At 54.2% G+C, this 26956-nt stretch overlaps 1 protein-coding gene across 4 annotated transcripts in view; it reads right to left on the bottom strand.

Moving 5' to 3' along the window:
- Window positions 1–17868, bottom strand: part of ATP11A (ATPase phospholipid transporting 11A) — a 115924-nt gene extending 98056 nt beyond the window's left edge. For 3 of the 4 annotated variants that reach the window (XM_089899341.1, XM_089899339.1, XM_089899338.1), the window contains exon 1: window positions 17438–17867. In XM_089899341.1, coding sequence (XP_089755467.1) covers window positions 17438–17476 — 39 coding nt within the window. In that variant the 5' untranslated portion in view covers window positions 17477–17867. Of the gene's footprint in view, window positions 1–17437 lie in introns of all 4 variants that reach the window. The other variant, XM_089899340.1, reaches the window with a different exon arrangement.
- Between the last annotated feature and the right edge of the window lie 9088 nt (window positions 17869–26956).

Here is a 26956-nt window from a genome sequence, read left to right on the forward strand (position 1 = left end):
ACAGGTGGCAACCTGGACCTGTGACCCGCGTCTGGAGCAGAGGGTGGTCTCGCGGGATCTGACGCTGTCGACGGTCATAATGGAGTTGAAGTCTGGAGCGCCCTGTGGTGCTGGAGTACTGCTTGACTGAGTGAGGGGACATGCCCCCCGGCTGCCCCCGTGGAACTGGGTGCAAAAGCTGATTTCCCGTGTGTCTAAGCTCCTTCGTTACTACAGCACCACAGGCTAACTTTATGCAGAGGGGAAAACTACCCGCTGTCTGCGTCCGGGGTCATGAAACACAGACTCAGCGTCAACCCCACGCAGACTATGCTGAGGCACCTGGGGGGCCTAGGCTCGTGTGGGTGCAGTTGGTCCACCAGGCTGGTGCCGGGGGGCACGTGACGGGCAGCGCGCGAGAAGCACAAACAGAAAGGCAGAGGCAGCAGATGGCGGGGCGGGGCGGTCAGGGCCGGCTGCTCTCAGCAGGGGGGGAAGAGGCTGGTGAGGAGGGAGACGATCGGCCTTCAGCACGAGCGCCCCTCGCCGGCCCCGGGTCCCCTCCTCCGCGGACACGCCCTGACACACAAGGCCACACGTCTTGGAACCATGGAGGTACCTGTCTGTCCGAGGGGCAGTTTCCCGGGGCAGGGGGGTGGTGAGGCCTCTGTGATGGCCCCTGGGTTGAAGCAGGGGTGGGGTCCAAATTATCCACCAGGAACAGCGCGGCCTGCCTGCCATAGGAAGGGGCAGTGGCCTTAGGAAGCGGCAGTGACCATAGGAAGGGGCAGTGACCGTAGGAAGGGGCAGGGGCAATAGGAACGGGCAGTGACTGTCAGCTGGGAACCAAGACACTGCCCAGGACGCAAGGCCCGGGGACAGAAGCCGCAAGTGCGGCCTGGAGAGGAGGCGGGAAACAGGAGGGCTGGGCGCCAGACGGTGGGTGGGAAAAGGAGAGCAAATGATTCCTGAAACAAACTGCGGATGTGGTTCCCGGCACAGAGCTTCGCAAGCCCTTGGAATTTCCTGTGAGGCCGGAGTGTCCTTGTATTTCAAAACGGGCCCCTTTCGGCCACACCTCCCCAGGTGGCTCAGGTGGGTACCTGGATGGTTTCAGGGGAGGGGCTGGCCACACACTGATGACAGGGTTGGAACTCCCAACCCGCTGCTGACCTCTGGGGAGGGCAGGGGGCTGAAGACTGGTCTCAGCCACGTGGCCGGTGATGTGCTGAGACCCCAGGGAGCAGCCTGGGGAGCTTTGCGGTGGGCGGGCACCTCAGGTGCCAGGAGAGACGCCCCGATTCCCCGGGACAGGGCAGGAAGCCTCAGCCCCGCCCTGACCCCAGGCCCCACTTCCACTGGGCCCGGGGCAGAGTTGTGTCTTTTATAAAACTTGGAATTGTATGGACTGCACGTGTCTGGAATACGCGGCAGTGTCTGGAATACGCAGTAGCATAAGGCCGTACAGCCAAAATCACAAACATTTACCACAGAAGAACTTGGGGATATTTATTCTCAATCCAAGTATGTTTGGCTGTTAAAATGTTTTCTAAAACTGTGTTTTCCAAAGAACCCCACGTCCCCTCCTGATCAACGACCGACCTGACGCTGTGATGAGACAGCCCGCCCCGTCTGCTTTGGGGTGCGGCCGTACATTCTGAAATAAAGTTGGATGTGACTCAGGAGGAAAATTATTCTTCTGGCTGTGAACTCTTCATGTACCCATTTCACCAGCTTTTATTCCAAATACATGAGGCCCTATTGTGCATCTGACATTCCGTCCCGCTCATTCAGCTCTTTGTAACTGGAAAACGACCTCTTCCCCAAGTAGGACAATCTCTGCTCACAGGTCTTGAGCCTCAAGAAACCCCAGCAGCAAGCTTCCACTTCCTTGTTTTCAGAACACGCCTGAGCCCCCGCCTTACCCCCGTGCGGGGCTCCCGACCCCCGGGGCTTGCGTGTCCACAGACCCGAGAGCCCAGAAAGCACAGGGCTCGGGCGGGCCCCGGAACTGCCGGGGTTTCTGCAGTTTCACCTGCCATCGCCCGTGCAGCTTCTTCCAAAGCAGACGGAGAGGGGGCTCTGGAAGGGGAGCCAGGCTGCCCCCAGCCGAGCCCACTTCACGCACACACACGGACCCCAGCCGTGAGTGGGGGGGATGCATGGCAAATCCAAGTCCACGGAGCCAGCCAGGCTTCGGCCCTGGATGGAGGGGTGAGAGCCTGCCCGCGCCTGAGGGGGCCTCGGTCCCGCCCCTGCTCTGGCCCCAGAAGGCTGGGCTGGGCCAGCTGCACCAAGGTGGCTCCCTCTGAGTCCCCCTGAGCTGCAGGAGGGGTGAAGGCAAGCTGACAACAAAGCAGCCACACGTGTGCTGAAAGGGCGGAGATTAGGGTCAGTGTGGAGAAAGACCAGTCTGTAAAGAATTCCCGGGGAAAGGGCGGTTTCAGGCAAGGGCAGGAGAGCAGCTGGGGCACAGCGGCAGCAGGAGGGAGCCGCCCAGCTGCAGGCCTGTGCGAAGCGACGAGCTTTAGAGACAGGTGACACGGCCTTCTCCGGTGGAGTCTGGGGCAACCTGAGGCTTTGGGTCTATAAAAAAATGCTGCAGGAAGCAACCCGTGTGTCTACCAACAATGATGGATAAACAAAATGAGTGATATACATGCAACAATTCACCTTGAAAAAGGAGGGGGATTTCTACACACGTACAACGTGGATGAGCCCTCCGGACACTCTGCTGAGGGGAATTCTGTGTGACTCCACTTAGAGGAGGGACTCGTCTCGACAGGTCAAAGTCACGGAGACAGAAAGCACAACTGTGATCACCAGGGTGGGGGGGAGGGGCAGCTAGCGTTAAATGGGGACAGAGTTTCCACCTCAGACGAAGAGTCCAGGGATGGACGGTGGGATCATTCACAAGCGTGTGAATGTACTTGGTGCCTCTGATTTTATATCATGAAATGGTTACAGTGGTAAATTACTACAATAAAAAAAGTGCTGCATAAGTATCTCATGAATCCTTTGGAAACTACAGGACGAACAGCCTTGGGTGTTTGCAGCCGTCCTGTGGTCAGGGGTGTTTCACCTTCACGTGTCTCTGTCAAGGCTTCCCCACACAGAGCACCTGTCATGGCCCAGGAACACACACAGTAAGCCCCGGGTGTGGGGCCGGAACACGGAGCGGCCCGGATGAGCAGCCAGGGCGGCCCCCAGCTCTGCTCCTTCCTTCCTGTCGCCCCGCCCCGTGGTGGCTTAGAGCTGGGGTGGGGATCCTCCGAAGGGCAGGAAAACCACAGCGTTTCCTCTGGTTGAGAGGGGAACGTTTCCAGTCGAACTCAGAAGATGCTCCCTAAGGATGGGGGATGACGGAGGGTAAGGTGAGGGGATCCGGGCTTGTCACGGAGGAAGAAAGGCAGGTGAGGGAGAGGGAACAGGAGGGCGGAGAAGCCTGGGGCCGGTGGGACAAGAGGTAATTAAGCCACAGGGCTCATCTGCCCCCCCTCTGTCCTACGCCACCTGCCTGAGTATGGCTTGCTTGTCCTCAATCAGGTACACCCAAACTGATACCTGGTTTCAATTCATCCTTATCGACAGTTAGCTACCAGCAAAAGATTAAATGGCCCGAATGGCCATTTAATTAAATGGCCCACAAACAAAATGGGAATAAAATTTCCATCCTGCTTGGAACAACTGCGGCCTTAGAAGCCACAGCTTAAACAAGAATTAAAAGCCCACGAGATCTTCTAAAAGGTAGGCACGAGGACAGGTAATACAATTTCAATACTGCCATTTACACAGGACACGACTCCTTTCTGTTCCAACATGTTCAATAATATGAATTCTTACATCCACGAGGATCATGAAATTCATAAAAAATAATTTCAGAAAGATCCACAGAGCTTTGTGAACTCCGTTAGGTAATACCGTGCGGACGAATTTACAACTAGTCCACGTCCACGGAAATCCAACGGAACTTGTTTTCAACGTTCACGCCTCTACTCGCGATAACCAAACGTGTCTCGCTCGAAGATCCTAACAAACACCAACTGTAGGTCTATCGGGCCCTGAGCTCCAGGGCGGCTGCCAGAAAACCACCCACCTTTGACAGCGTCCCGACACTAAATGCACGGCCCCGCCCGGGCGTGTGTTCGGCACTGGGTCCCGGGACATGGCTCCGGAATATTCGCCTCTTCATGGTTCTGTCCAGTGGATCTGAGAGCGGGCAGGGGCGGGCGCTGTCTGGCTGATTTCGCTGCAGCCGTAGAGCGGCACGTTGGAGGTCTTAGCCTCACGGGGGCGCCAGGCTGGTCCATGGAGGGGGCTCCACAGGAAAGGAGTTGGGGGCTGTGACCACCAGCTAATCAGTAGCAGCACTTGCAACCATAAGAAAGGTCCTCTGCCCCGGGCCGGGCCCGCCCAAGGGTGTGGAGCTCTCCCCAGCCACTCTTAGCAGTCAAGCTGTGGGACCCAGCGGGCTGCCTACCGAAGGACCCGCCCTGGAGACAGGCCAGCCTCTGCCCCCAGCCCCTGTGTGACCTGGGCTGGCGGCCTCCCCTCGCTGTCTGTAAGTTGGGGGCCCAAATGACACCACCTACACAGGAGGGCTGCAGGAAACCAGCCCTCATGCCCTGATCCCCAGGTAAACCGAACCATGAACAGAGCATTTCATCCGTGTCTGGGGGCAGGGTGGGGGGACTTAATCAGGCTGCTCTCTACCTGCAGGGACACTGTGTTGCTTACTCCTGGGAGCTACTGGGAAGCAGAAACCGACTGCAGTATGTTTGAGGCATATGTAGCGCTAGGCATTTGGAAGCAAACACGGAGAAGAGGCACGTGGCAGCTCTTATCACAAAGCTCCGTCTAGCACTGTGTCCCCTACAGCTGGCCGGGCTGGGGTGAGGAACCTCAGACTCGGGATGGTAAGTAAGGCTTCTCCCCTGCCCTCTCTTCATCCTCGCACTCCAGAACCGAGTCCGCGCCGAGGCTCCCGGGGCGCATTCAGAAAGACGGTGGGGACCACGCAGCCTCCTTTCTGTCTGTCCCCATCAGCGTGAAAGTTCAACCCGACCTCACACATTGGAGCAGCCTCCCAGCCCCCGGAAAACCACTCTCTAGTAAAATCAAGCCTGGAATTCTGAAAAGCTGCCCCAAGATGGAAACACACCCGGGACCCGGGGACAGTCACGTGTCAGCAAGTCCGGTGGCCCTTCTTTCCTCCCCGGTGTCCCAGCAAGCAGAGCTGAGATCTGACCTAAGTTAGCTCCGCTCCTTCCCTCTGAGTTTCTAGTTTGAACAAACAAGTAACTTCGGACAATTCTCCCCTTGACTACTTCAAGTCAATTTTTAAAACCACAAAACTTTATAGTGAGCCCTAAATGCTAAATTACAACAGGACTGGAAAAGAAGCTGGCTCTGCGTTAGGAGGAATGTCAGTCCCGGGCCGGCTGTAAACCTGCCTCCCCACCGCCGCCTCCTGGCTGGGACCCCGGAGGGAATGGACGGTGGCCGAGCATCAGTCCCGCGCTGGGCACCGAGTCAACAGCACGGCCACTCTGGGCTACCCATCACGCACTCGGGCAGAAGGGGCGCACGGGGCCAGTCCCCGGATGGACCCCCCACCCTGCCTTCATTGGCCTCAGCGACCTCTGACCTCAGCAATTTGTTTTCAACAGCAAGGTGCCTCCGCGCCCTCGTGAGGGGCAGCAGCGGTCGGCGCCCACCCTGTGCCCCTCGCGTCCCCCTGAGCCCCACAATCAGTGCCTCTGAGCTCTGCCACTCGCCGTCGCTAATCTCTAACCACTGCCCGGGTCCGCGGGAACGGGGGCCAGGGCGCCCGAGCCCCTCGGGGGTCAGCGGTGACAGCAGGAAAGAGCGGACTCCGCCCGGGCCTCTCCTGGTTTGACAGTCGAGCTTTATTACTATCCGTCTCCCCGCGGCCCTGCTGGCCGCCTCTGAACGACCTCCCTCTACCACCCCTTTCGTTAAATACTGAACATCTGGTCCCCCTACCCGCAGCGAGAACACCGACCGTAGGGCCCAGGTGTCAGAACCGCCCACAGGCCCAGGGAGGCCAACACCCCACCCCAGACGCAGGGTCAGGCCCCCTGCTGTGGAGCTGTGTCCACCCGCCCCGCCCGTCACAACGGGCTGTCCTCTGGGGGCGCTGTGCCCACCTCCCCCTGCTACTCCACCCGCTGGAGAGCCACGGGGGCCGCGCTACGTCAGCGGGTGGTCGTCAAGCCGTCAGGACCAAAGCAGAGAAGCAAACGCGCGCGTGAGTGAACCACACTCACCAGCGGGGACACGGACTCCACAGGGCACGGGCCGCGTGTGGACGGCATCCTCGGCTGCAGAGCCACGTGTGGATTTTACACGCTGGAGGCCTTGTCCTGGCCTTTAAGACACAATCCAAAACCCACTGAGGGGGCGCCTTTCCAGAAGGGCCCACAAGGCCGGCAATGGGACTTCAGGTCGCAGGCCTGCCCGTCTGCGAAGAGAAAGCCTGGAAAATCTTCGTGACACTGTCGCCGGCTACAGACCTAACGCTGGTCAGTCCGAGCAAGCGGCAGGCCCGAGTCCAGGCTCCCACTGCCCAGGTCCCCCCTCGGCCCCATCCCCAGCAGGGCCAGCGAGCCCGGGGCGGGAGCGGGCAGCTCGTGGGCCCACGTGGGGCGCCGGGTGGGCGGCCTGCCACGCAGGATCCCTGATACACACCGGCTCCCTGAATCCCCCTTAGGGTCTGCTCTTTGGGCCCGGCCCACAGCCTTCGGGTCAAGACCTGAACCAAGTCGCTCTCTTCCTCGACGGGGCCATTAAAATAATAAAATCGAGGAGAATCGGATACACATGATCCTCAATCGGGACACAAATCCCACCCTCGGTGAGTTCAGAGCACAGGCAGGAAGTCAGTCATTCACTGAGAAAATGACCGAAGGTGGGTGAACTGTCTGCCAAGGTTGGGACAAAAAAGGGAAAAAAATCAGCCCCGGGCACGGCGACCACAGTGACAAGTCCTCATTCCAGTGAGGGGCAGAGGCCTCCGTGTGGATGAGACGTCCTCCCTCAGACCTAAAACCTTTCTGAATCTGCAAGGGTAATGGATTGATAGAAACCAGCATCAACCCACCTTTCAAGAAACTTAAATTGTGAGGGGGCTAAGGAGGTGCCATCAGCGCCCTTTAATTTTTACTTTTCCGTCAGCTCCAAAGATCACCTGCCAAGCTGGGCATCTCGCCAACTCCCTGTTACAGCTGCAGCGTTTTACAAGATATAATTATTCAACTTTTCAACTAAGTTTCTCGTTAATAAATTAAGTACTTAATAAGAATGGGACTTATTGCTTTTGAAACCAGGCTGTTCTCTAAAAAGCGACAGGGCAATTTATGAAATCAAGGGATTATTTCAATTTAAGAACAGAAAAATCTCATATCCCCTTTGGAGGAGAAATAACACAGGAAAAGAACACATGTTATAGATTAACTCAAAACAGAAAACTGATCTGAACCAGTGAATCAGCAGAATGCAGTTTCTGGAGGAAAATTTCACATAAAATGCTTTAATTGCTATTCCTTATTAACGCACTTAGGAGAAAGCCACGTGGCTTTACCATATCGTTAAACAAACACCATTATGAACTATATTATTTGAAAGTATTGCCAACTAGACATAACTTTTTTTTTTTTTTTTTTTTTGGCGGTACGCGGGCCTCTCACTGTTGTGGCCTCTCCCGTTGCGGAGCACAGGCTCCGGACGTGCAGGCTCAGCGGCCATGGCTCACGGGCCCAGCCGCTCTGCGGCATGTGGGATCCTCCCAGACCGGGGCATGAACCCGCGCCCCCTGCATCGTCAGGCGGACCCTCAACCACTGCACCACCAGGGAAGCCCTAGACATAACTTTTATGATATTCTGTTTCATTACAGAATTACTTGTTCTAAGACAAATATCAGATTTTCTTCTCTGGAGCGATAATCACCACTCTGGCCGCTCTCGACAAGCACACACTAAGCAAAACATAAAGCCCAAATGAATCCGCACATTCAAGTATTTAAATTTTAATAAAACTTACCATTGCCAATTATTTAAAAGAAAAAAAACCCTCCTGCCAAAGGTACATTTTCCATTAAAATTTAATCAGCACTTAGGTTTAAATAAGTCTTCCCATGACCCTGATAAGGTCCTTATCATTGATTTAAAAAAAACATGTTCCCAAAAAAGCAAGATATACAATATCAAATGTGGAATAAACTACTTAAAATTGCTCTTAAATCAGTTTCTGTTTGGGAAGATAAATAGTTCTAGAAATGGATGGAGGTGATGTGAATGTACTTAAAGCCACTGAACTATACACTTACTTCAAAATGGTCAAAATGGTAAATTTTAGGGATATTCTACCACAATAACAAAAGAACTGCCCATAAACCAACCTACCGTATATTCACTCAATAAGTCAATGCATCTTTATAATGTTAAACCATCTTAATTTAGCTATTATGTAACATTTTTCTCATTTGGCCATATAATTTTTTAAAGTTTTATTATATAGTTGATTTACAATGTCGTGTTAGTTTCAGAAGTACAGCACAGTGAATCAGTTATACAGATACATATATCCGCTCTCTTTTTAGACTCTTTTCCCATATAGGTAATGACAGAATATTGAGTAGAGTTCCTTGTGCTCTACAGTAGGTCCATATAACTTTAAAACAAACTGAAACCTTTATCAAAGGCAACATATATAACACATTCCATATTTTAAGCAATGAAATTTGCGGGGCGGCCACGTGCTCCTATTGAAACGTTGGTGATGGGCTTCCCTGGTGGCGCAGTGGTTGAGAGTCCGCCTGCCGATGCAGGGGACACAGGTTCGTGCCCCGATCCAGGAGGATCCCACATGCCGCGGAGCGGCTGGGCCCGTGAGCCATGGCTGCTGAGCCTGCGCATCCGGAGCCTGTGCTCCGCAACGGGAGAGGCCACAGCAGTGAGAGGCCCGCGTACCGCAAAAAACAAACAAACAAAAAAAACGTTGGTGACATATCATCCCTGTCACATCCCCCCCACCCCCGCCACCGCCCTCGGGCCTGCCGCCCTGGGCTGGCCTCTGGCCTCCATCCTGCCCAGAACCATCCTGTCTCCCCCTCCCAGACCTGGCTCCTGTCACACCCCCCGCCCCCTGACCCCTCCTCGGCTCACGTCTGTCCGTGGCCCTTCCAGACACCTAGCCTACTGTGTGCTTATTTATTTTGTCCTATACCACCCAAATGCAGTCTCCAGGGGCGCCCGGGGTGTCTGTGTATCCTGCCCTGCCGCGGAATCCCTTCAGCAAGTGTCAATAAACATGTGGTGAACAGCCGATGCCGAGCACCTAGTGTGTACCGAGCGCAACGCACGCCTTCCTCTGCTGGAATCTTACTAGGTTTACCCCACACGTGTTCTTCAGTGTCAAGAGTTTCCATAGCTTATTCCCATTTTACCACAGAAAAATGGTGAAGTGAGTTGAAGATCGGAAGCGAGGACTCAGACCCTAACCACAAGATGGTCACCCCAACTTTCTAACACACGTGGCTTTCAGGTTTATATCCAACTGAAAAAATGCACGCACACGCCTCATGGTTATATCTACTATTTTAATGCTCTGCCTAAATTGATCCGAGTCAAAACAACTGTTTCCGTACGCTTTCTAAACAGAAAAGGTAACGTAAATTATTCCACATGCATATATCCGTCACTTTTATCAGATATTTCACCTGAAAGTGACAGATAAATCTAGGTCTGCTTTACCTTCATACCACATCTCTTCCACACCAATGATCACCCCATGATTTTGTTCCATGGAATGACTTTAAATTAATTCCATGATTTAAAATCTCATGTTTTGTGGGCAGTCCCCGAGGCCGTCCTGAAAAATCACAAAGAAATCCGGATGACGTTCCAATGGCCGCCCTTCACTGTCCCTAAGGGTGGAGGAGATCCTCTTTTCTCTGAAGGAGGGAGATTAGGTAACGGCTAGGATGGCTGACTCCTTCCCGGCAGCGGGGGGTCTGTCCGGAGAGGAGGGAGGGGCAGTCGGCCCCCTGTCCGGGAGCAGGTTCAAGGGAGGGAGGCCAACATGCCAGGCCAGAGTCAGACACACACGGCCCAGGTACGAACTTGACCTTCAGGAAGCAGAGCCCGTCATTCTGCACAGACAGTTCAGACGGGACAGTACAGGGAGGTGGGAGAGCCCCTCAGGGTCCTGTGGCTTTAACTAGTGTCACAGCATCAGACGGGGCGAGCGACCAGCCTCACAGCAACAGCAGAGGCCATGCAAGGTCCTAATCACACGATGAACAATGCTTTAGGATCACTTCCGACGCGGGCTGACAACAGCGTAAGCAGATTTTTAATAAAAGACAACGAGGCTGTGATCACAGAGAAACCTAACAGGAAAAGGTCCACAGCAGCTGGCTTGGGAACATATACGCACTACCGCGAAAGCCCACGATGTGTGGGCAACAGGGTGACACCATGCTCTGGATGTGCAGAGAAGTCACGTCCTTGTCACCCTAATGACAGCTCGGGGTCACCTTCCAACCATCGCTTTCCGATTTTGCCAAAGGTAAGAGGTCACCCTGTACAGAGCAGATCGACAGCGTGGAGTCCCTAAAACCCAATCCCACTGACTAGGAGAATCGGCTCGTTACGCAGCGGCCTCCCAGCTTCCGAAGCAGACATGTGCACCCAATCCAGTTACGTGGCAGATACCGTGACATCTGTCCTGTCACCAAGCCAGACGCTGGTTATAACACAAAACACAAAACAACACTTTATAGTCTTGTCTTAACACCAACCGCCATTCTCCTACCAATCCTCCTACGGGGGGAAGAATGAAGCAACAGAAAGAGAAGAAAAAGATATAAATACACACAACCTTAGATCTGATCAAATAATGCAAACTGTGGTCTGTCAGAGGTAACACCGGCCTAAATCTGCCCCACAGTTTAAAAAGTAACCCATTCCCACTACACGTTTATTTTATTTCAGTCTTCCCAGATTCTGCAGAACATTTTTTTTTTGTATTTGTTTGATAAAACAGTCAGCAAACGATGCACTGTTTCAAACCGCCCCCTTTGAGGTTCTTTACCTGTGTGAATGTTTACAACCCAAACAGTGCCTCCTTTAATAGTACACAGCCTTGAACTGAACTGTGTCCCCCTGAATTCACATGTTGAACCCCTAACCCCCAATGTGATTAGAGTTGGAGATAGGGATTTGGGGAGGTAATTAAGATGAAATGAGGTCATAAAGGTAGACTCGTAATCTGATAGGATTGGTGTCCTTACAAGAGGAGGGAGAAGAGATCACTTGCTCTGCTCCCCTCCCTCCTTCCCTCCCTCTCTGGGCACCAGAGGAGGCAGCTGAGGGGAGGGAAGGCTGCCATTTGCAAGCCAGGAGGAGGCCCCTCACAGGAACCCACCTGCAGGCCCCAGGTCTTGCACTTGTAGCCCCGAGGCTGAGAATCTGAGCTCTGCAGTGGGCACCAGCCCTGCCTGCGGTGAGCAGACCAGGACACGCCCAGGCCTGTCACAGCTTCGTATTTTAGATGCTGGCGCTTAAACACAACATTAAAGTTCACAGACCCGCCATGAGCATCTCAGAGAACAACCCCAGAAACAATGTCAGCTTTTCGCCATCAAGACCACTCCTTCCTCAGCCACATTCTTAGCATCAATGTCCTCAATAATCAAACGTGTGTGTTGACATGATCGGCATCTCAGAGTCGTGCTGGCTGGTCTCTGACCTAAGACCCAGGAAAGAGGCATGAAGAAGGGCGCTGAAAGGTCATGGCAAAGGGCACAACGTCCACACTCGCTGGGAAGTCCCTCGCCCAACGCAGACGAGGGGACGGAGGGGTGGTGAGCTGCCCCCAGGGAACACAGCCGGGAAGAGCAGACTGGACGAGCCAGGCCCCCGTCCACTGTGTTCACAGAAAGATTCATGAGCCCCAAGGAAACTCGCAAAGAGCGTTCGCATCTTCTCAGGCGCATATGTACTCACGGGCTCCAGCGGGACACCAGGCCCACATGGGCAGCATCCCATCCACCCGCGTGCCCGGCGGCGGGAGGGGCTCCTGGAACGGACACAGGTCCCCCAGCAGGTAACATGTGGAGGAAACGGTGCAGAAGACGGTAACTCTGGCCTCTACCCATCATGGAACCCGTGAAACAGGCACTGGTGTGAGCACAGCAGAAACAAAGTGAGTGGAAGTTAAAAGCCTTTTTGCCACCGGCAGCCCACCTTTGTGAAAATGTTTTATCCGCAAATCACACACAATGGACGGGGCAAATTTCTCAAGGGCCACCAACCCTGCCAGGGGCAGCCAACGAACGTGGGCTCGAGTCCGTGTCGAGCGGGGTCAGATTTTGATGCCGGGTGACGCGGGGCACGCTGCTGCCTCCCAGGAAAACTGACTTCTTCTACTGCCTACACCACTCCCAAGAGATGCTCTGATACCGAAACCCACCAAAGACAAAATCAAAACCCCAGAAAAATGGGAAACATTTTGCCCACATAAACCAGGAGGGTGAGAGGTGGTTAAACATTTCTGGACCAGGAATTTGGAAATCCATCCGAGTGACTTTTCTCCTCAGAGGATGACTAACCCCTCAAGTCAGGAGTGACGGAAACATAGATGGGAAGGACACCTGCAAATGTGTGTAAATATGTTACCAACAAACTCCTCGCTGAGAGCGTGGGGAAAGGAGGACTCGGGGGAAATGACTTTCCTCCCGCTCCACTTAAAAATGGGGGAAATAGGGCTTCCCTGGTGGCGCAGTGATTGAGAGTCCGCCTGCCGATGCAGGGGACACAGGTTCGTGCCCCGGTCAGGGAAGATCCCATGTGCCGCAGAGCGTCTGGGCCCGTGAGCCATGGCCGCTGAGCCTGCGCGTCTGGAGCCTGTGCTCCGCAACGGGAGAGGCCACAGCAGTGAGAGGCCCGCGTACCGCAAACAAACAAACAAACAAACAAAAGTTTGCTTTTCAAAAAAAAAAAAAGGCGATTTCAAGGCATGGCTGAGTGCCACAGGGACTGGGTGACGTCACCCTAAAAGGGAGACGCTGCTGATTGAGGATAAGGAGGGGTGAGGGGCGGGGGACCCCAAGCTGCAGGACAGACCTTTACAGAGCGGGCTCACCTGCCCCGAACCAGACGGGCGGCAAGAGCACCGACAGGCGTGGGCCGGCGGCAGAGGGGCGTCCCGTCTGAGGACCGCTGTGCTCTCCACCAAGTGCAGGGCAAGCACGGCCCTCCACGCCTTCCGCAGGGGGAGGGGGGCCAGAGGCTCTCCAGGAAGCAGCAGACGCCGTCCCTCTGAGGAGCTGGGCTGCCAGCAGCACCAGGCTCACCTTTCAGATAAGAGGCCCCTTGACAGAGCATCTCCCCATGCCACAGCGCCCCATCCTGGCAGCGCCCCCAGGGAGCCGCAGTCGGTGCCTCGTTTCAAGCAGGAAGATGCCCAAGGCCTCGCAGTCAGAGGCCGGGCCAGGTCTAAGCTGCCTGTTAGGCTCTGACGCTGAACTTTTGACCTCCACAAACAACTGTCTTGTTCTCAGATACCAGGAGTCAAGTAAAAGCAGAAACGATCCCTTGTTCCGTCTTGTTGAGTTTATATTGCTGTAAAAATGGCTTTTTATTGACTTTCCTTGCAAATAAATAGCATTTCTGCCGGCATTTAACTTGGTTAAAAAAGCATCTGTAAGTCTGGGACTTGGGGATCTAAGCATCTCTGATTACCCTGTTGCCAGTGGAACATGTGGTCCCAGCACCGAGGAACAGTGCGTCTCTAGGCTTCAAGGCCCAGCACAGCTGTGAACAGAGGCCTTCCTGCGTACTGAGCGGCAGCTCAGTGGATTCCAGGTGGTTTTAGCTAACTGTAAACTGAGGACAGTGTGCTCATCCCTAGAAATGCAACTGACTGCAGCAAAACCCAAACACCTAAACTCCCTTTTCCCCTCGGGTTATTAAACCTACCCTCAGGCGTGAAAGAAAAGCATGTCAAGCTCCCTTGTGGCAACAGACATTAAACAGGGTTTGAAAGGACAATGGAAGGAACTGAACTTAACAGCCAGGACACAAAGGTTAAATTATACACCTGGCAGACTGCTTTGAAAGGCCTGTGCAAACACTGTAGCACAGCCCTCGGGCCATCCTAAGGGGTCACCTACTTCAAATACCTGAAGGCCTTGGTGGTTCCAGTGGCTTAACTTAGCCTGGGGTGTAGACTCCAGGAGCAGATCCGGAGGCCCCACGTCGGAAGCGCCATTAAGAGGCAACCCCGAGTCAGGCGGCACTGAAAGTTGTTAAAACTAAATCTGCGTCAGATGGATGGGTCCGCCTGTAGGGCAGCATCAGTGGGCACTGACGTCCACGGCACACACCATTTGGTGATCAAAAAACAAACCAAAGCAGACCCATGTGCATGCATTCAAATGGTGAATTTTTCAGGTGTAAAGCATTCTAACACAGCCACGCTTGAGGTTCTCCAGGGATCAATGATGTTTACTAAACACAAACGCCAGAAACATAACAAACTTAAGCTTTACAGTCACATCTCCTGAATGTGAGGCGTGGATGGAAAGAAGGAGAGAAGTGTCCCGACAAGGTGAGCCTCCTGGCCTGGAAATAACTGTTGTGCTCACAGGTGGCCTGCAGGCTTTCCGTTGGGCCTGCAGCATTTTGGCACCCCTCGTTTTAAAATTTCCCGAAGCTGCTCCAGAGCAGGGCACCCAGGGCCCCTGGTGGCCGTACTGACTGGCCTGGCCGGCAACCGACAGAGGTGCCTGCCCTCCCCCGGCCGGTGACCGGGGGCAAAGTTATGCTAACGGCTAGTCGTGACACGTGTGCTGAGCACTTCCGCAGAGCCGGGCACCACTCTTAGCTCCTGGCCTGTACTAACTCACTTAATTCTCACGATAACCCTCTGCAACGGGTACCGCTATTCATCCTCAGATGAGAGAACAGAGGCAGAGAAAAAGCGAAGCCACCTGCCCAGGGTGACAAGGCCTCAAAGTGGGCAGGCCAGGTCCACATCCAGGTGGGCTCCCGGAGACCCTGCAGGTTCCTCTCAGAACTTAAACTACCTGACTCTGGGCTTCCCACCTCACATCTCTTCTAGGAGGATAACACTAGTTCTCCACCCACTTCGTTAAACATTTCTTTTAAAAGCTCAAGGTACAGAAGCGCTTTGCCATTTACAAGTACAGCGCATCTCTACGTGGCTTATATGCATCCAGGCTCACAAACGACCAGTAATGCCAGCTTTGGCATATACCTGCCCTAACCCGGAAGGGCATCCTCTCATTCATTTGCCTATTCTACCTCTCTGGAATTAACCCAGAATAGAATACCCACAGCAATGGTTTCCAAGGACTCCTTTATCTTTGGCAGCCCTCAGGCGTCATCATGAAAAGGTTTCTTTGTCCTGGAAATTCTGACTATGTGAACACCAGATGGGAACAGGGTATGACTTTATTCATGCTTATGAAGTACGTCATATATGGAAACCACAAGGAAATATGAATATTTAATCCCAGAGTCTTTCTTCGCCCTCTAGCAAAAGGAAGTATAATTAATTCCTAAATATTGAAACATAATCCAATTATAAGCAAACAAATTGACTGTTTCTGGAAAAAGTCAAATTAGTTTAATAACGTAGACATGAGTTTCATATCATAGAAATGAATGGTTTTGTATGTGAATATGGTGAAGTAGCCAAATGATCAGACTGTTAAAAAAAAAAAAAAAGATGTGGAATGAGAAACAAATAATAATAGCACCCTGTAACTGGGTTCCAGGGACATTACCAAACATATATGCTGGGAAAGTTCACTGAAGAATATTTCCCAGTTAGGTCTGAGAAAAGTAAGTCTAATAACACAGCCAAGGGGAATTAAAATATATAAGGTACACCAACATTTATATAGATTGATATGCCATGAAACAGCTGAAGGCCTGGAGGACGTAAGGGGGTAAAAGCACAAAACTCCGACACCTGTCTGCCGGACTCCGACGACGAAGGGGTCACAGGAGCAGGAGGGAGGGGAAGACCCACCAGGCGGTGGCCCTCGGAGCAGGAGACTCGTGGATAGAGACTGCGCATTACCGCTCACAATTCAACTCTCCTTCCTATCACAGAGTCTCAGAGTTGGAAGAGAACAGAAATTAACTGGAAAACTAGTGAGCACATCCAGGCAAACGCTGGCTCCGAGCTTGTGGGCCATAAGCCTGAGAACAGAATGTCTGGGACCCGTCAAGCGTTTCTCTAAGACATCTGCTTACCTACTGCCACTGTTACCTGATTTTCCAGAACTTACTACTGTAGAGACACCAAGGCGACCCTGATATTTACACTCACGTTATAAGACGGACTCACGAATCCCTGAGGGGACAGGGCCCTTCCCACGGGAAGCCCTCCCGGCCCTAACCAGAATCCCAGAGGGGTTCGCCCCACTAACTGCAAGGCAGACCGTCCTCCCCAGGGGAGCTACTGGAAGGTGCCACGAGCTCCCCTGACCCTTGAGTCCTCTGGTGAGTGAGTGGATTCGGGGGAAGGCACTGATTCAACGTTCCCCTTGGATGAACAGAAACACTCTCGTATGCGGCCGAGGTCTCCTCGAAGAAAACACGTAAATATGAATGACTGACGAAGGGAATTCCTCAGCCAGAAGAAAACAAGTTCCCACCACCGTTCCCTCTCCTAGCGGAAACCTCAGTGCGCGCGACTTTTCCAACCTGGGACTGGCGGCGGTGCGCGCGGGGGACAGGGGGGCCTTTGTCAGAGACGCGACCAGTTTCCTTCTCCTGCGCGCACCCCCTCTACCCCCGGGGCCGGCGTCAGCGCCGCACGCGGCTCCCCTCGGGCGGATGGGAAACAAACCCAACTTGCCCCTCCGTGTCCCCCTGCCCAAGCCCGGCGTCGCCACGCCCCTCCCGGAGCGAAGACTCCGGGGGAACCCCGAACCGCCGGCCTCGGGTCTGACTGGTTACTTTCGGGACAAAGGTCCCAAACTTCACTTCCGAAACCCCCGGTGCTGTTACCAAACTAACGAGCAAAGCCACCGCCTTTTTCCCTGCGGGTGCCCCTCTCCCTGTCCCTTAACCCTGGGGTAGCGCCAGCAGGCGAGGCTAAGCCCGAGCATCCCTCCCCAGCCCGGCCCGCGCCGATCTAAGCAGTCTCTGCCCCGGCAGCTCCGCCCGGCTCCGGGAAGGCGCGCGGCGGGTGGGCGCCCGCGCCGTCGGGGCCCCGGTGCCAGCTCCGCAGGTACCCCGCGTCCTGCCGTCCCCCGGGGCGCGGTCGGCCGCACGAGGCCGCCCAAGCCCCCAGCGCCCCCGGGCCGGCGGCCGCGGCAGGATCGGGGGCGGAGGGCCCGTCCCGCCCGGTCCCGGCCCCGGCCCCGGCCCCGGTCCCGCGCCGGCCGCACTCACGTATCTGTGCAGGAGCGTCCGCACGAGGGTGCAGTCCATGGCTCCTCCGGCCGCGCCCGCCCGCTCAGCGCCCCCGAGCCCGGCTCGGCGCGCCCATGGGCCCGGGCCCGAGTGCGGCCGCGCGCCCCGCCCCGGTCACGGCCTGGGCGCGCCGGGCGGTGCGGGGGGCGGCCGCGGCCCCTCCGCGCTCATGCCCGGCCCGGCCCGCGGCGGCCGGCTCGGGGGTGGCCGCTCGGCGACCGGAGCCCGCGTGCCGAGGCCCAGGCGGTGGGGCTGCGGGCTCGGGGGGGCGGCGGCCGGCGCTCCCGCCGCTGCTCTGCTGCTCGGCTCCTCCTCTCCGCTCCGCGGCTCTGCCCTGCTCTGCTCTGCTCTGCTCTGCTCCCGGTCTCCGCCCGCCGCCGTCTCAGCCCGGCCTCCGGCAGGCCGGTCCCCGCGCGCACGTCACGAGCGCGTGTGAGCATGCGCCCGCGGCCCGCGCCCCCGCCCCGCTCCCGCGCCCTGGCGCTCTGGTGCCCGCCCGCCCCGGCCCTGCCCCCTCCCGGCCTGCCCCCTGGCGCAGGACCGCCGAGGGGACCCGGGGGCGGAGGGCGGGGCGCGGCTCCCTGTTGCTTCCGCTTCCCGGGCGGGGGTGCGGGCCGCGCAGCCGGGGCCTGGACGGCGGGCCCTGTGCGCCCAGCCCTGGGTCCGGCCCGAAACGTGTATCTCCCCGCGAAGACCCGAGGGCAGGCGCGAGATCGCGGGGAGTCGGGGAGGGGGCGGGATCAGGTTGGGCCGGAGGCCAGCTAAAACCGGCGTGTGTCTCCCTCGTGCTCGCTGGCCCCACGCGCGGCCCGCCTGCTTGGCAGGTGAGGGGGCGCCGAGGCGGGCCCCGCGGGGCTGCCCAGGGTCGGGCAGCTCCTCTGCGCTGGGGCGAAGGTGAGCTCAGCGTCTCCCACCTAGGATCCCCGCTTCTTTCTGAAACCCCGCCGGCTCCCTCGCCCGGGGCCCCTGGCCCAAGGACTCCAGAGCTGCGACAGTCACAGGCACTTTTAATCCGGCGGGGCTGAGGGGTTGGAATCAGCCTTGAACCTGTTCGGCCCGCCCGGCCCGACTGGCCGCCCCCTTCGGTCCTGCCGGTCCAGCTCCTGCCTCCGTCCCTGGCTGCGCCAGGCGGTCACCCGGAGGCTGAGCTGGGCCCGCGGGAAGGAGCTCTGGGCTCCGGGCCTCCAGGCCCCGGGGGGCGCGCACTCGTGCGTTATCTGGTCACTAGACGGAGAATCCTTGCGTTTCTCAGACACCTCGATTTCAATCCCAGGGGATGCTTCTGTTTCCCCAACGTGAAACGAACTATCTCTCCTCAATCACAGTCAGCCTTGAATTAATGGGTGCACTTTGTTTCCAGCATCTGTTCTCTGCCACGGGCCACCGCTTGTGAAACCAGAGGGGCCTGACAGCGCCCCTGGAGGAACGCCACTGAGTGTCCCCCTGGCTGGTCGTGGAAGGGAAGCTGCTGGACCCTTTGGGGATTAGATACAGAAGCCTGGGATTGAGTGGGGGTGAATGGCGGTCATGGCTAAACTATCTGGATTCTGAACTGCTTTTCTTCAGTAAAATGCTCATTTTTGGTCACCTAACTCATCGATTCTCCACTTTCCAACCAAATCTACTCTCTCCCGCGTGGCATCCAGGAGGCCTATGGCCAGCATCAGTGAATCTTCACCAACGGGGCGCCAGTTGCTAGCTGAGACCAAGCAGAGAGGCTGGGGCCTTTCTTCCCTCGTCTGCACCCTGGCCTGGCAGTGTCTGTGTCCTTCGGTGACCACAGTGCTTGCCCAGCTTTCTTTTCTGTTGGATCAATTCGTGTCAGGCGCCGAATGAGTGGGTGACAGTTGTCACCCCATGCTTCCTACAGCCAGGCAGCGGGGTCAGCTGGGCCCTAGGGAGCAGCACCTCTGGTGGGTCGTGGAGCCACGTTCACACTGCAGCAGGTGGTCCTGTCGCCATGCGGTCTTCCACATCTCCTCCCAGGAACGCCTTCTGCTTTCTGCCGGGACCCTGGCTGCTTGAGACAGATATTGACCGGCCTAGCACCTTGCGAATGGTGACATTTGCAGGGGGCGGGTGGAAGGACACAGGCAGAGGCCACACAAGGCCACAGGATAAAGGCTGTGTGCCTTTCAGGGACGCCTGTTTTGTTCAGTGGTCAATGCTAATTTCATCTTGTAGTAAACACTGTGGTGGCCACAGCCATGCCCTCCGTCCTTGCTGGCAGAAGCCCACCTTGGTGCAGGTGGCCACCCTCTGCGTGGCTAGGGGTAAACTGGTCCATGTAAGCTAATCTCGGTAACTCCATGCCTCTTCTTGTGACTGGTTTTGAAACAAGTTTTAAACCAGTGAATACTGCTGTTGGGAAAGGTCTCCTCACTCGTAAAAAGCACATAAAGAGGACATGCTCCTCGTTTCCTGCCGGATGTTGTGTGTCTGGATGGGATGTCTGGCGTTTCGCAGCCTTCTTGCGTCCGTGATGTGACAGGAACAGCGTCACAGTGGGGATGGCAGCGTGGAGAGATGGGAAGAGCATGGGTCCTTGGTGACACCACTGGGCCACTACCCTAACTTGGATTTCATGTTTTGAGAGATAATAAATATCCTTATTGAGTTGGATTTTCTGTTGCTAGCGGCTCACAGCATCCTAATTCTAAACCTGTGGAAACATGGGATTGATATATATATACACTAATATGTATCAAATAGATAACTAATAAGAACCTGCTGTATAAAAATAATAATAATAAAAAAATAAACCTATGGAACCAAACCAGTTAGGTGTCTATTAAAGTAACATTAAGTCCAACTCACGCTGTGAGTGGGTTATTTATTTCTGTGTAACAGACCACACAAACTTGGGAGCTTAAACACCAGTGAGCTATTATTTCACAGGACAGTGTTTTGGGGGAAGTTTCCTCTGTTCCACCTAGTCTTGGCTGGGATTGTTCATGCATCTGCATTCTTTTGGGGGCTTAGCTGGGCCCTGGGGGTTTCTGATGGCTTTAGTCACATGTCTAGTGTCTCGGCTGGGTCAATGGAGAGCTGGGAGCAGGTGGCCTCTGTGTCCGTGCTTGGTGGTCAGCCTGAGCTTCTTTACACGCAGCTGGATCCCAAGAGGGTCAAAGTGGACAGTGCCCGGCCCCTGAAGGTCTGAGCTTGGAAGTTCCGGATCATCACCTTCCTCTCATTCTATTGGGGAAAGTAAGCCCAAGACCATCCTGGATTCAAGGGGGAGGGGCAGAGCCTTTTACATAAAGGATGAGAGAACCTATGAACAGTCATCTTCAGAAATAACCTACCTTACACATCCAACGACGACTGAGTATGTTGACAGTATCACAGGAAGGTCACAGTGAAAAGGCTGTGGGAACTCCAGGGCCTGTGTGTTTCTTCATTCCCATCCAAGGGGAAAGAGAGTCTCCACCCTGATTGGACCGGCCACATCCTCTGCGCATTCCTGGCCAATCAGTTACTAGGATGGTGGAATGCCATCAGATGATTGGCTTAGGCCTGGGTTAAGTGCAGACCCCTGGCTAGTAGGTGTCCATGGTGGGTGGAAGGATCCCAATGAGCTTGGGGCCATCAGGGCCTTCCCCTGACCCACACACAGCATGGCTGCTTCCCGGTGGAGGGTGGTATGAGCAAGTAGGAGGGACAGGCAGGAGGCAAACCCCAAACGGAAGCCAGATTGTGGATCTGCGGTAGCTGCACCCCACCCACACCCATGCACGGGCTCGCACACACCTGCCCCGACCCTCCTCCACTGTGCAGGGACTAGGGTGGGAACCAGGGCTCCTGGGTCTTGGACTCCCATGTGAAGAAGACCTTTTAGAAATAAGGGGGCAGGAGCAAAGAAGCGGGGCCTTCCTGTGGAGACAGTCGAAAGCAGTGATTGTTACTGGGACCACAGATAACAAACCTGAAGCCAAAACTGATAGCTGAAAACACAGAACAGGGAAGTGTGAGTTTTTCATGTTTTGTTTTGTTTTTAAACATCTTTACTGGAGTATAATTGCTTTACAATGGTGTGTTAGTTGCTGCTGTATAACAAAGTGAATCAGTTATACATATACACATGTCCCCATATCCCCTCCCTCTTGCATCTCCCTCCCACCCTCCCTATCCCACCCCTCTAGGTGGTCACAAAGCACAGAGCTGATCTCCCTGTGCTATGCGGCTGCTTCCCACTAGCCATCTATTTTACGTTTGGTAGTGTATACATGTCCATGCCACTCTCTCACTTCGTCCCAGCTTACCCTTCCCCCTCCCCGTGTGCTCACGTCCATTGTCTACGTCTGCGTGTTTATTCCTGTCCTGCCCCTAGGTTCTTCATATCCTTTTTTTTTTTTTTTTAGATTCCATATATATGTGTTAGCATACGGTATTTGTCTTTCTCTTTCTGACTTACTTCACTCTGCATGACAGACTCTAGCTCCATCCATTCATGGTCTTGATATAATAATATCTGACCCTGCTCTAAGTGGGCGAGTTAAGCTTCTGTGTTATATACTCTCTTTTTTTAAAAACAAAATCACTAACTGCACTAAACAGAGACCAAAGGAGGATGTTACGCGGCTCCCACCAGCTCTCCTCAGCCTGCAGACAGACTCCATCGCCCGGGGACATTTGACAAGACCTGCAGACAGTTTTGAGCCTCGTGACCTCGCTACTGGCCCCCAGTGGGTGGAGGCTGGGATGCTGCTTAGCACCCCGCAAGGCACCAAGCAGCCCTCACAACCAAACCTTATTCGGTCTGAAGTGACAGCGTTGAGGCTGAGAATCCCTGTCTCACACTGACCTCCTGGGCAAGAATCGACTCAGCATCCTAAAGAGCTTTCCTCTCTGGTAGCCCGTTTTCAAGGTCAAATAGCAGCATCAAAGGTCAAGGTGGCAGATGTGACACCCCCCAGGTTTATGGACACTGGGGACCCTTATCACTTGGGGTGTTTCCATGTTTAAGTCTAGAATTATGTGGAACCAATTTTAAGAAAACCAACAGGGTTTAATTTTTTTTTTTGCAAGATGGTTAATATTAGTTCATCTGACTGTTTCCATCCCACAGAAGCGGTGGTGCCTCCCAGGTGTGTTCTGGGACTCTGTGGGGCACTCTTGGTCGTCACCATGACTGAAGTGGTCCTTGAGGCATCCTTAAAGTCATCCTGGACACTCATGTTACATAGGAACCTAAAGAACTTGTGTGTGGTTTTAACATGCAGATTGTATACTTACAGTTTAAATTCTCATGTTCACCTGTACCACTGTTTTGCCATGTTCTCTACTTTTTGAACAGTATCACTTCTTAACATACTTTTAAAGCATCAAGACTGATACATTAGGGAATTCCCTTGTGGTCCAGTGGTTAGGGCTCCGTGCTTTCACTGACAAGGGCCTGGGTTTAATCCCTTGTTGGGGAACTAAGACCCCACAAGCTGCGTGCCCTGGGCAAAAGAAAAAAGAAAGAAAAGAAAAACAAAAGATTGATACATTAAAGTGAGTGAGCCTCTGATTACGTTATCTGAGTACTTTCTGTTTTGCCCTGTGATCCTACCTGAGAACTTACATTCTTAGATATGCATTATTTTATCATAAATTACACTTGGTTTCTCCTTTATATTTCTCTGAGTAGGAATTTGGGCGCTACGGAGATTTTTCTAAAGTGTTTGAGGGTGTTCACACCACGCGTGAATTAACTTCGTCTCAGGCTGGTGAAGGTGTTGGTCTGAAGGACTGAAGTCTGCTGGTCCAGGCTCTGCCCCTTCTGTTTGCTCTGGGGGCTGCAGCCTCCCTGGGTGACCAGGATGGGGCAGGAGGTCCAGGAGAGGGAGGGGGCAGGGGTAAAAGTGGAGAGGCAGATTACAGCACATCTCTCCAGTTTTTCCTTCTATCCCTGTCACATGTGTGTGGTCACTTTTAGACAAAATATCAGGTAAATACAATATCATGTTCTCTCTTATTTCCAAGTATAAAATATATTATCTCAAACTAGTGAATCTAGTCCCACGTGGGGTCCCAATATCTCCATATTTCTGTTATGTGCTAGGGAAATATATAGGTATATACACATAATATATAATGTGAGGGGACTTCCCTGGTGGCGCGGTGGTTAAGAATCTGCCTGCCAACGCAGGGGACACGGTTCGAGCCCTGGTCCGGGAGGATCCCACATGCCGTGGAGCAACTAAGCCTGTGCGCCACAACTACTGAGCCTGAGCTCTAGAGCTCGTGAGCCACCACTACAGAGCCAACGAGCCACCACTACTGAGCCCGCGCGCCTAGAGCCCATGCTCCGCAACAAGAGAAGCCACCACAATGAGAAGCCCGAGTACTGCAAGGAGGAGTAGCTCCCACTCGCCGCAACTAGAGAAAAGCCCGCGTGCATCCACAAAGACCCAAAACATATAATGCAGCCAAAAATAAATAGACAATAAAAAAAAATTAGTCAACAAACGCTGCCCCCAAACCTCACAGCTGAGCCCAGGAGGGGCCTCATGCCCCTCGGTCAGTGGAAACACATGTGCTGTCCCGACCTTGATGTAAACCATCAGAGGGAAGAGAGCGTCTTCCCCTGGGGGAACCCAGAGCTTCAGGGAGGGGCCCCATGCCCCGGTCCAGGGCCTGGAGAGGGTCCCTTCTCGCTGTGCTCCCCACCGATCACGAATGAACAGCAGACCGCCCCCCAGCTGTCGTCTCTCCTCGGGGCTGAGCTGATAGAAGCGGAGAGCCTAAGTCTCTGCATCACTTCAGCTCCAGTAAATCAAAGCCGACCACTGTTCTCTAATGAATGAACAAATAGAAGGGTTCACAAATACAGCGTTGTCCCGAATACAGGGCTTTGTGGGACAGCGAAGATGCTATCTGCTTCCCACCCTAACGCTCAGCCCAGACATTAATTCTTGGGTCTTTCTGAGGATAATTCACTATTACTACTGTAGAAAACCTCTGATTTCAGGAGAGTGATTAAATAAATCTATGACTCTTTCTTTTTCCAGGAGTTGAAACAGCACAGGGATATTACCCTGCATTTTCAAGGTCAAACCTCGAGAGCAATAAAATGTGCCTACAAGATGCTTAAGTTCTTTCATGCTAAGTTGATTATTGCTAAGTTCTTTCGTGTGAATGATCTCAAACACCCTGCGGGGCTCTCCATTCCGCCCTGGGAGAAACGAGCCTCAGAGAGGTCACGGGACAGGCCAGGGCCCACCCAGTCGGGGCGGAGCCTGGCTGAGTCTGGCTGTGTCCCCTCCGTCTCCCCCTCCCCCCAACGTGGGATGGCGCGCAGCTTCCGATGGTCGCCCGAGAAGGATCTGGAGGAATCTTCTCTACCGTGCGAGGCCAGGCAGACAGCAGCCGCTGAAGGACGGGTCTGAAAGCTTCACATCTTCTCCTAGACTGCTGAACTGATTTTGGCAAAACTACTTACAATCTTGAGTTTTTCCACATCAATATAAGGATATTGATTACTGTGAGGAATGTCTAAGGAGATAGATTAGAAAATATTTACCTGACACACATGAAGGGCTTAAGCATGGTATCTGAGAATAGAATTTTGTTCTGGGCACAGAGAAAGGTAATAAATCTCTGTAAGCCATTCTAGTCAATAGCACACTGGGATCAGTTCAAGTCTAAGTGGCTAGCAATCCACAAATAATGCTTCGAAAATGAAAAGGAGAGAAATAGGAATCACACATTCCCATTCTGCTCTCAGAGTCTCCTATTTTCACTAATTGGCTATCCAAGTTTAAAATATTTTCTCACAGAAATTCAAGATGGGAAACTATTCAGTTGCATTTGGTCACCACTTATAAAACACCTGATTCAGTTTGGCTGTATTCTTCTTGATATTAATGAAAAGATCCTTTTCATCTCGGGAAGCTCGGAAGTAAAACATATAGCGTGAAGTCCTGAGCCGACTTGTTCAGAGCACAACCAACCCTGGACACTCGACGTGGCAGACAGACCAAACTGGCGACACCCCTGGAGGGGCCTCAGGTCCGTGCCTTAGCAGAGGCAGTTTATTTTTAGGCCTTTAGGGCTCTTATTTTTTCCCCTTCCTCTTATAGAAATAGTGTACATTTCCCTGAGACTACAATCATTAAAGAGCAGGAAGATAGGAAACAATAAAACAATTTATCCCGTCAGGTAAAAGGGAAGACGCCACCAAGGTGCACGAGGGCCGGGCCAGTTCCCAAGAGGTCCTGGGTCCTCAGAGAGACTCACTGCAGAGTGATCTTCCAGTTCTCCCCTGGGGCCCCGAGGCCACACCGGCTTCAAGATCTGCCCCGGGAAATAGCAGGACGGCCCCCGCCCCCCGTCACTCTACGTGCATTTTCTGTGCATCCGCCGAGTGCCAAGTACCGATCTCGGGTCCTCGTGAGGCGGACTCTGCCCCCGTGGACTCACACCTGGCATCCCTCGGTTTGGACAGCAACCAAGACGGAGGCCTTGGAAATGAATAAAACAAATGGGAACCCCTTCCAGAAAGCCTACCCAACACTGAATTTGGCAGTCAGGCTCCTGTCTGCCCTGTGCTCTCCTGCCTGAGGCTGCAGAGCCGTAACGAGATGGTCTTCCCTCCCCTCATTTTACAGAGGTGCGGGGACCTGCCTCGGAGCAGCTGGTGGTGGAGACCAGCAGGCTGGATGCCCTTCCCACGGAGCAGTGATGCTCTGCGTCCCCGAGAGCCCGGGGGAGGGCCGTGCCGCATGTCTTTCAAGGGGCCCAGAGAACAGTGTTCGTGGGGCTGAATGCACTGAAACCGAGACTGAGGTGATTAAAGGTCGAGAAGGGAGTCGATTCTGCGCCTCCAGGCAGCCCGGGTCCCTCCGCTTCAGGCACCTGCTGAAGCAGGTGGCTCAGGCCCCCAGGACAGCCGGCCCAGTGCCCCCTCCCCCGGGCGTGCCAGCCGGGATGGGCAGGGACCCGCCACGCCTCTGCGGGGATGCGGCAGCCTCAGACTCAGCCCCGCCACCAGCTCCGTCCTCCCCGGAGTCACTCCCTCAACGTCCTCATTGTGGCAAACGGGGCCCGGAAGCAGGATGTGCGGGCGCGCTTGTTGTCATGGGAAAGAGACTGAAAAATATTTATTAACTGCTTTTCATTATAAGACACGTTCATGTTTGTTTGTTGGTTGGTTGGTTTTTAATGAAAATAATACAGGAAGGTATAAGGTAAAAATCGAAAGCTTGCTTCCAAACCCCGGATCTTTCCCCCCGGGTGTGTGTATATACACACACGTGTGTGTACGTGCATGCGTGTGTGTCCTGTTGTCTCCATAAGACTCTGCAATGTTTTTCTCACTTAAGGAACCGGACAATTTTCTGCCAGCATGTGTAGCTCTCCCTCATTCTGGCCTAAATCGCTGAATTGAATGTTTTTCCGTGGCTCTATCGTATTTATTTCTCCAACCGCCTAGTGATAATGTCCCTGGAGGACGACTGCCCAGGGGTCCATGGCCAGAGGGGTCCAGTGGGACGACAGCCCAGGGAGCTGGAG

Source organism: Delphinapterus leucas, chromosome 18 (assembly GCF_059928025.1).
Source record: "Delphinapterus leucas isolate spDelLeu-1000000601 "Yukka" chromosome 18, BTC_Dleu_Yukka2, whole genome shotgun sequence".
In the NCBI taxonomy this organism is placed as follows: domain Eukaryota; kingdom Metazoa; phylum Chordata; class Mammalia; order Artiodactyla; family Monodontidae; genus Delphinapterus; species Delphinapterus leucas.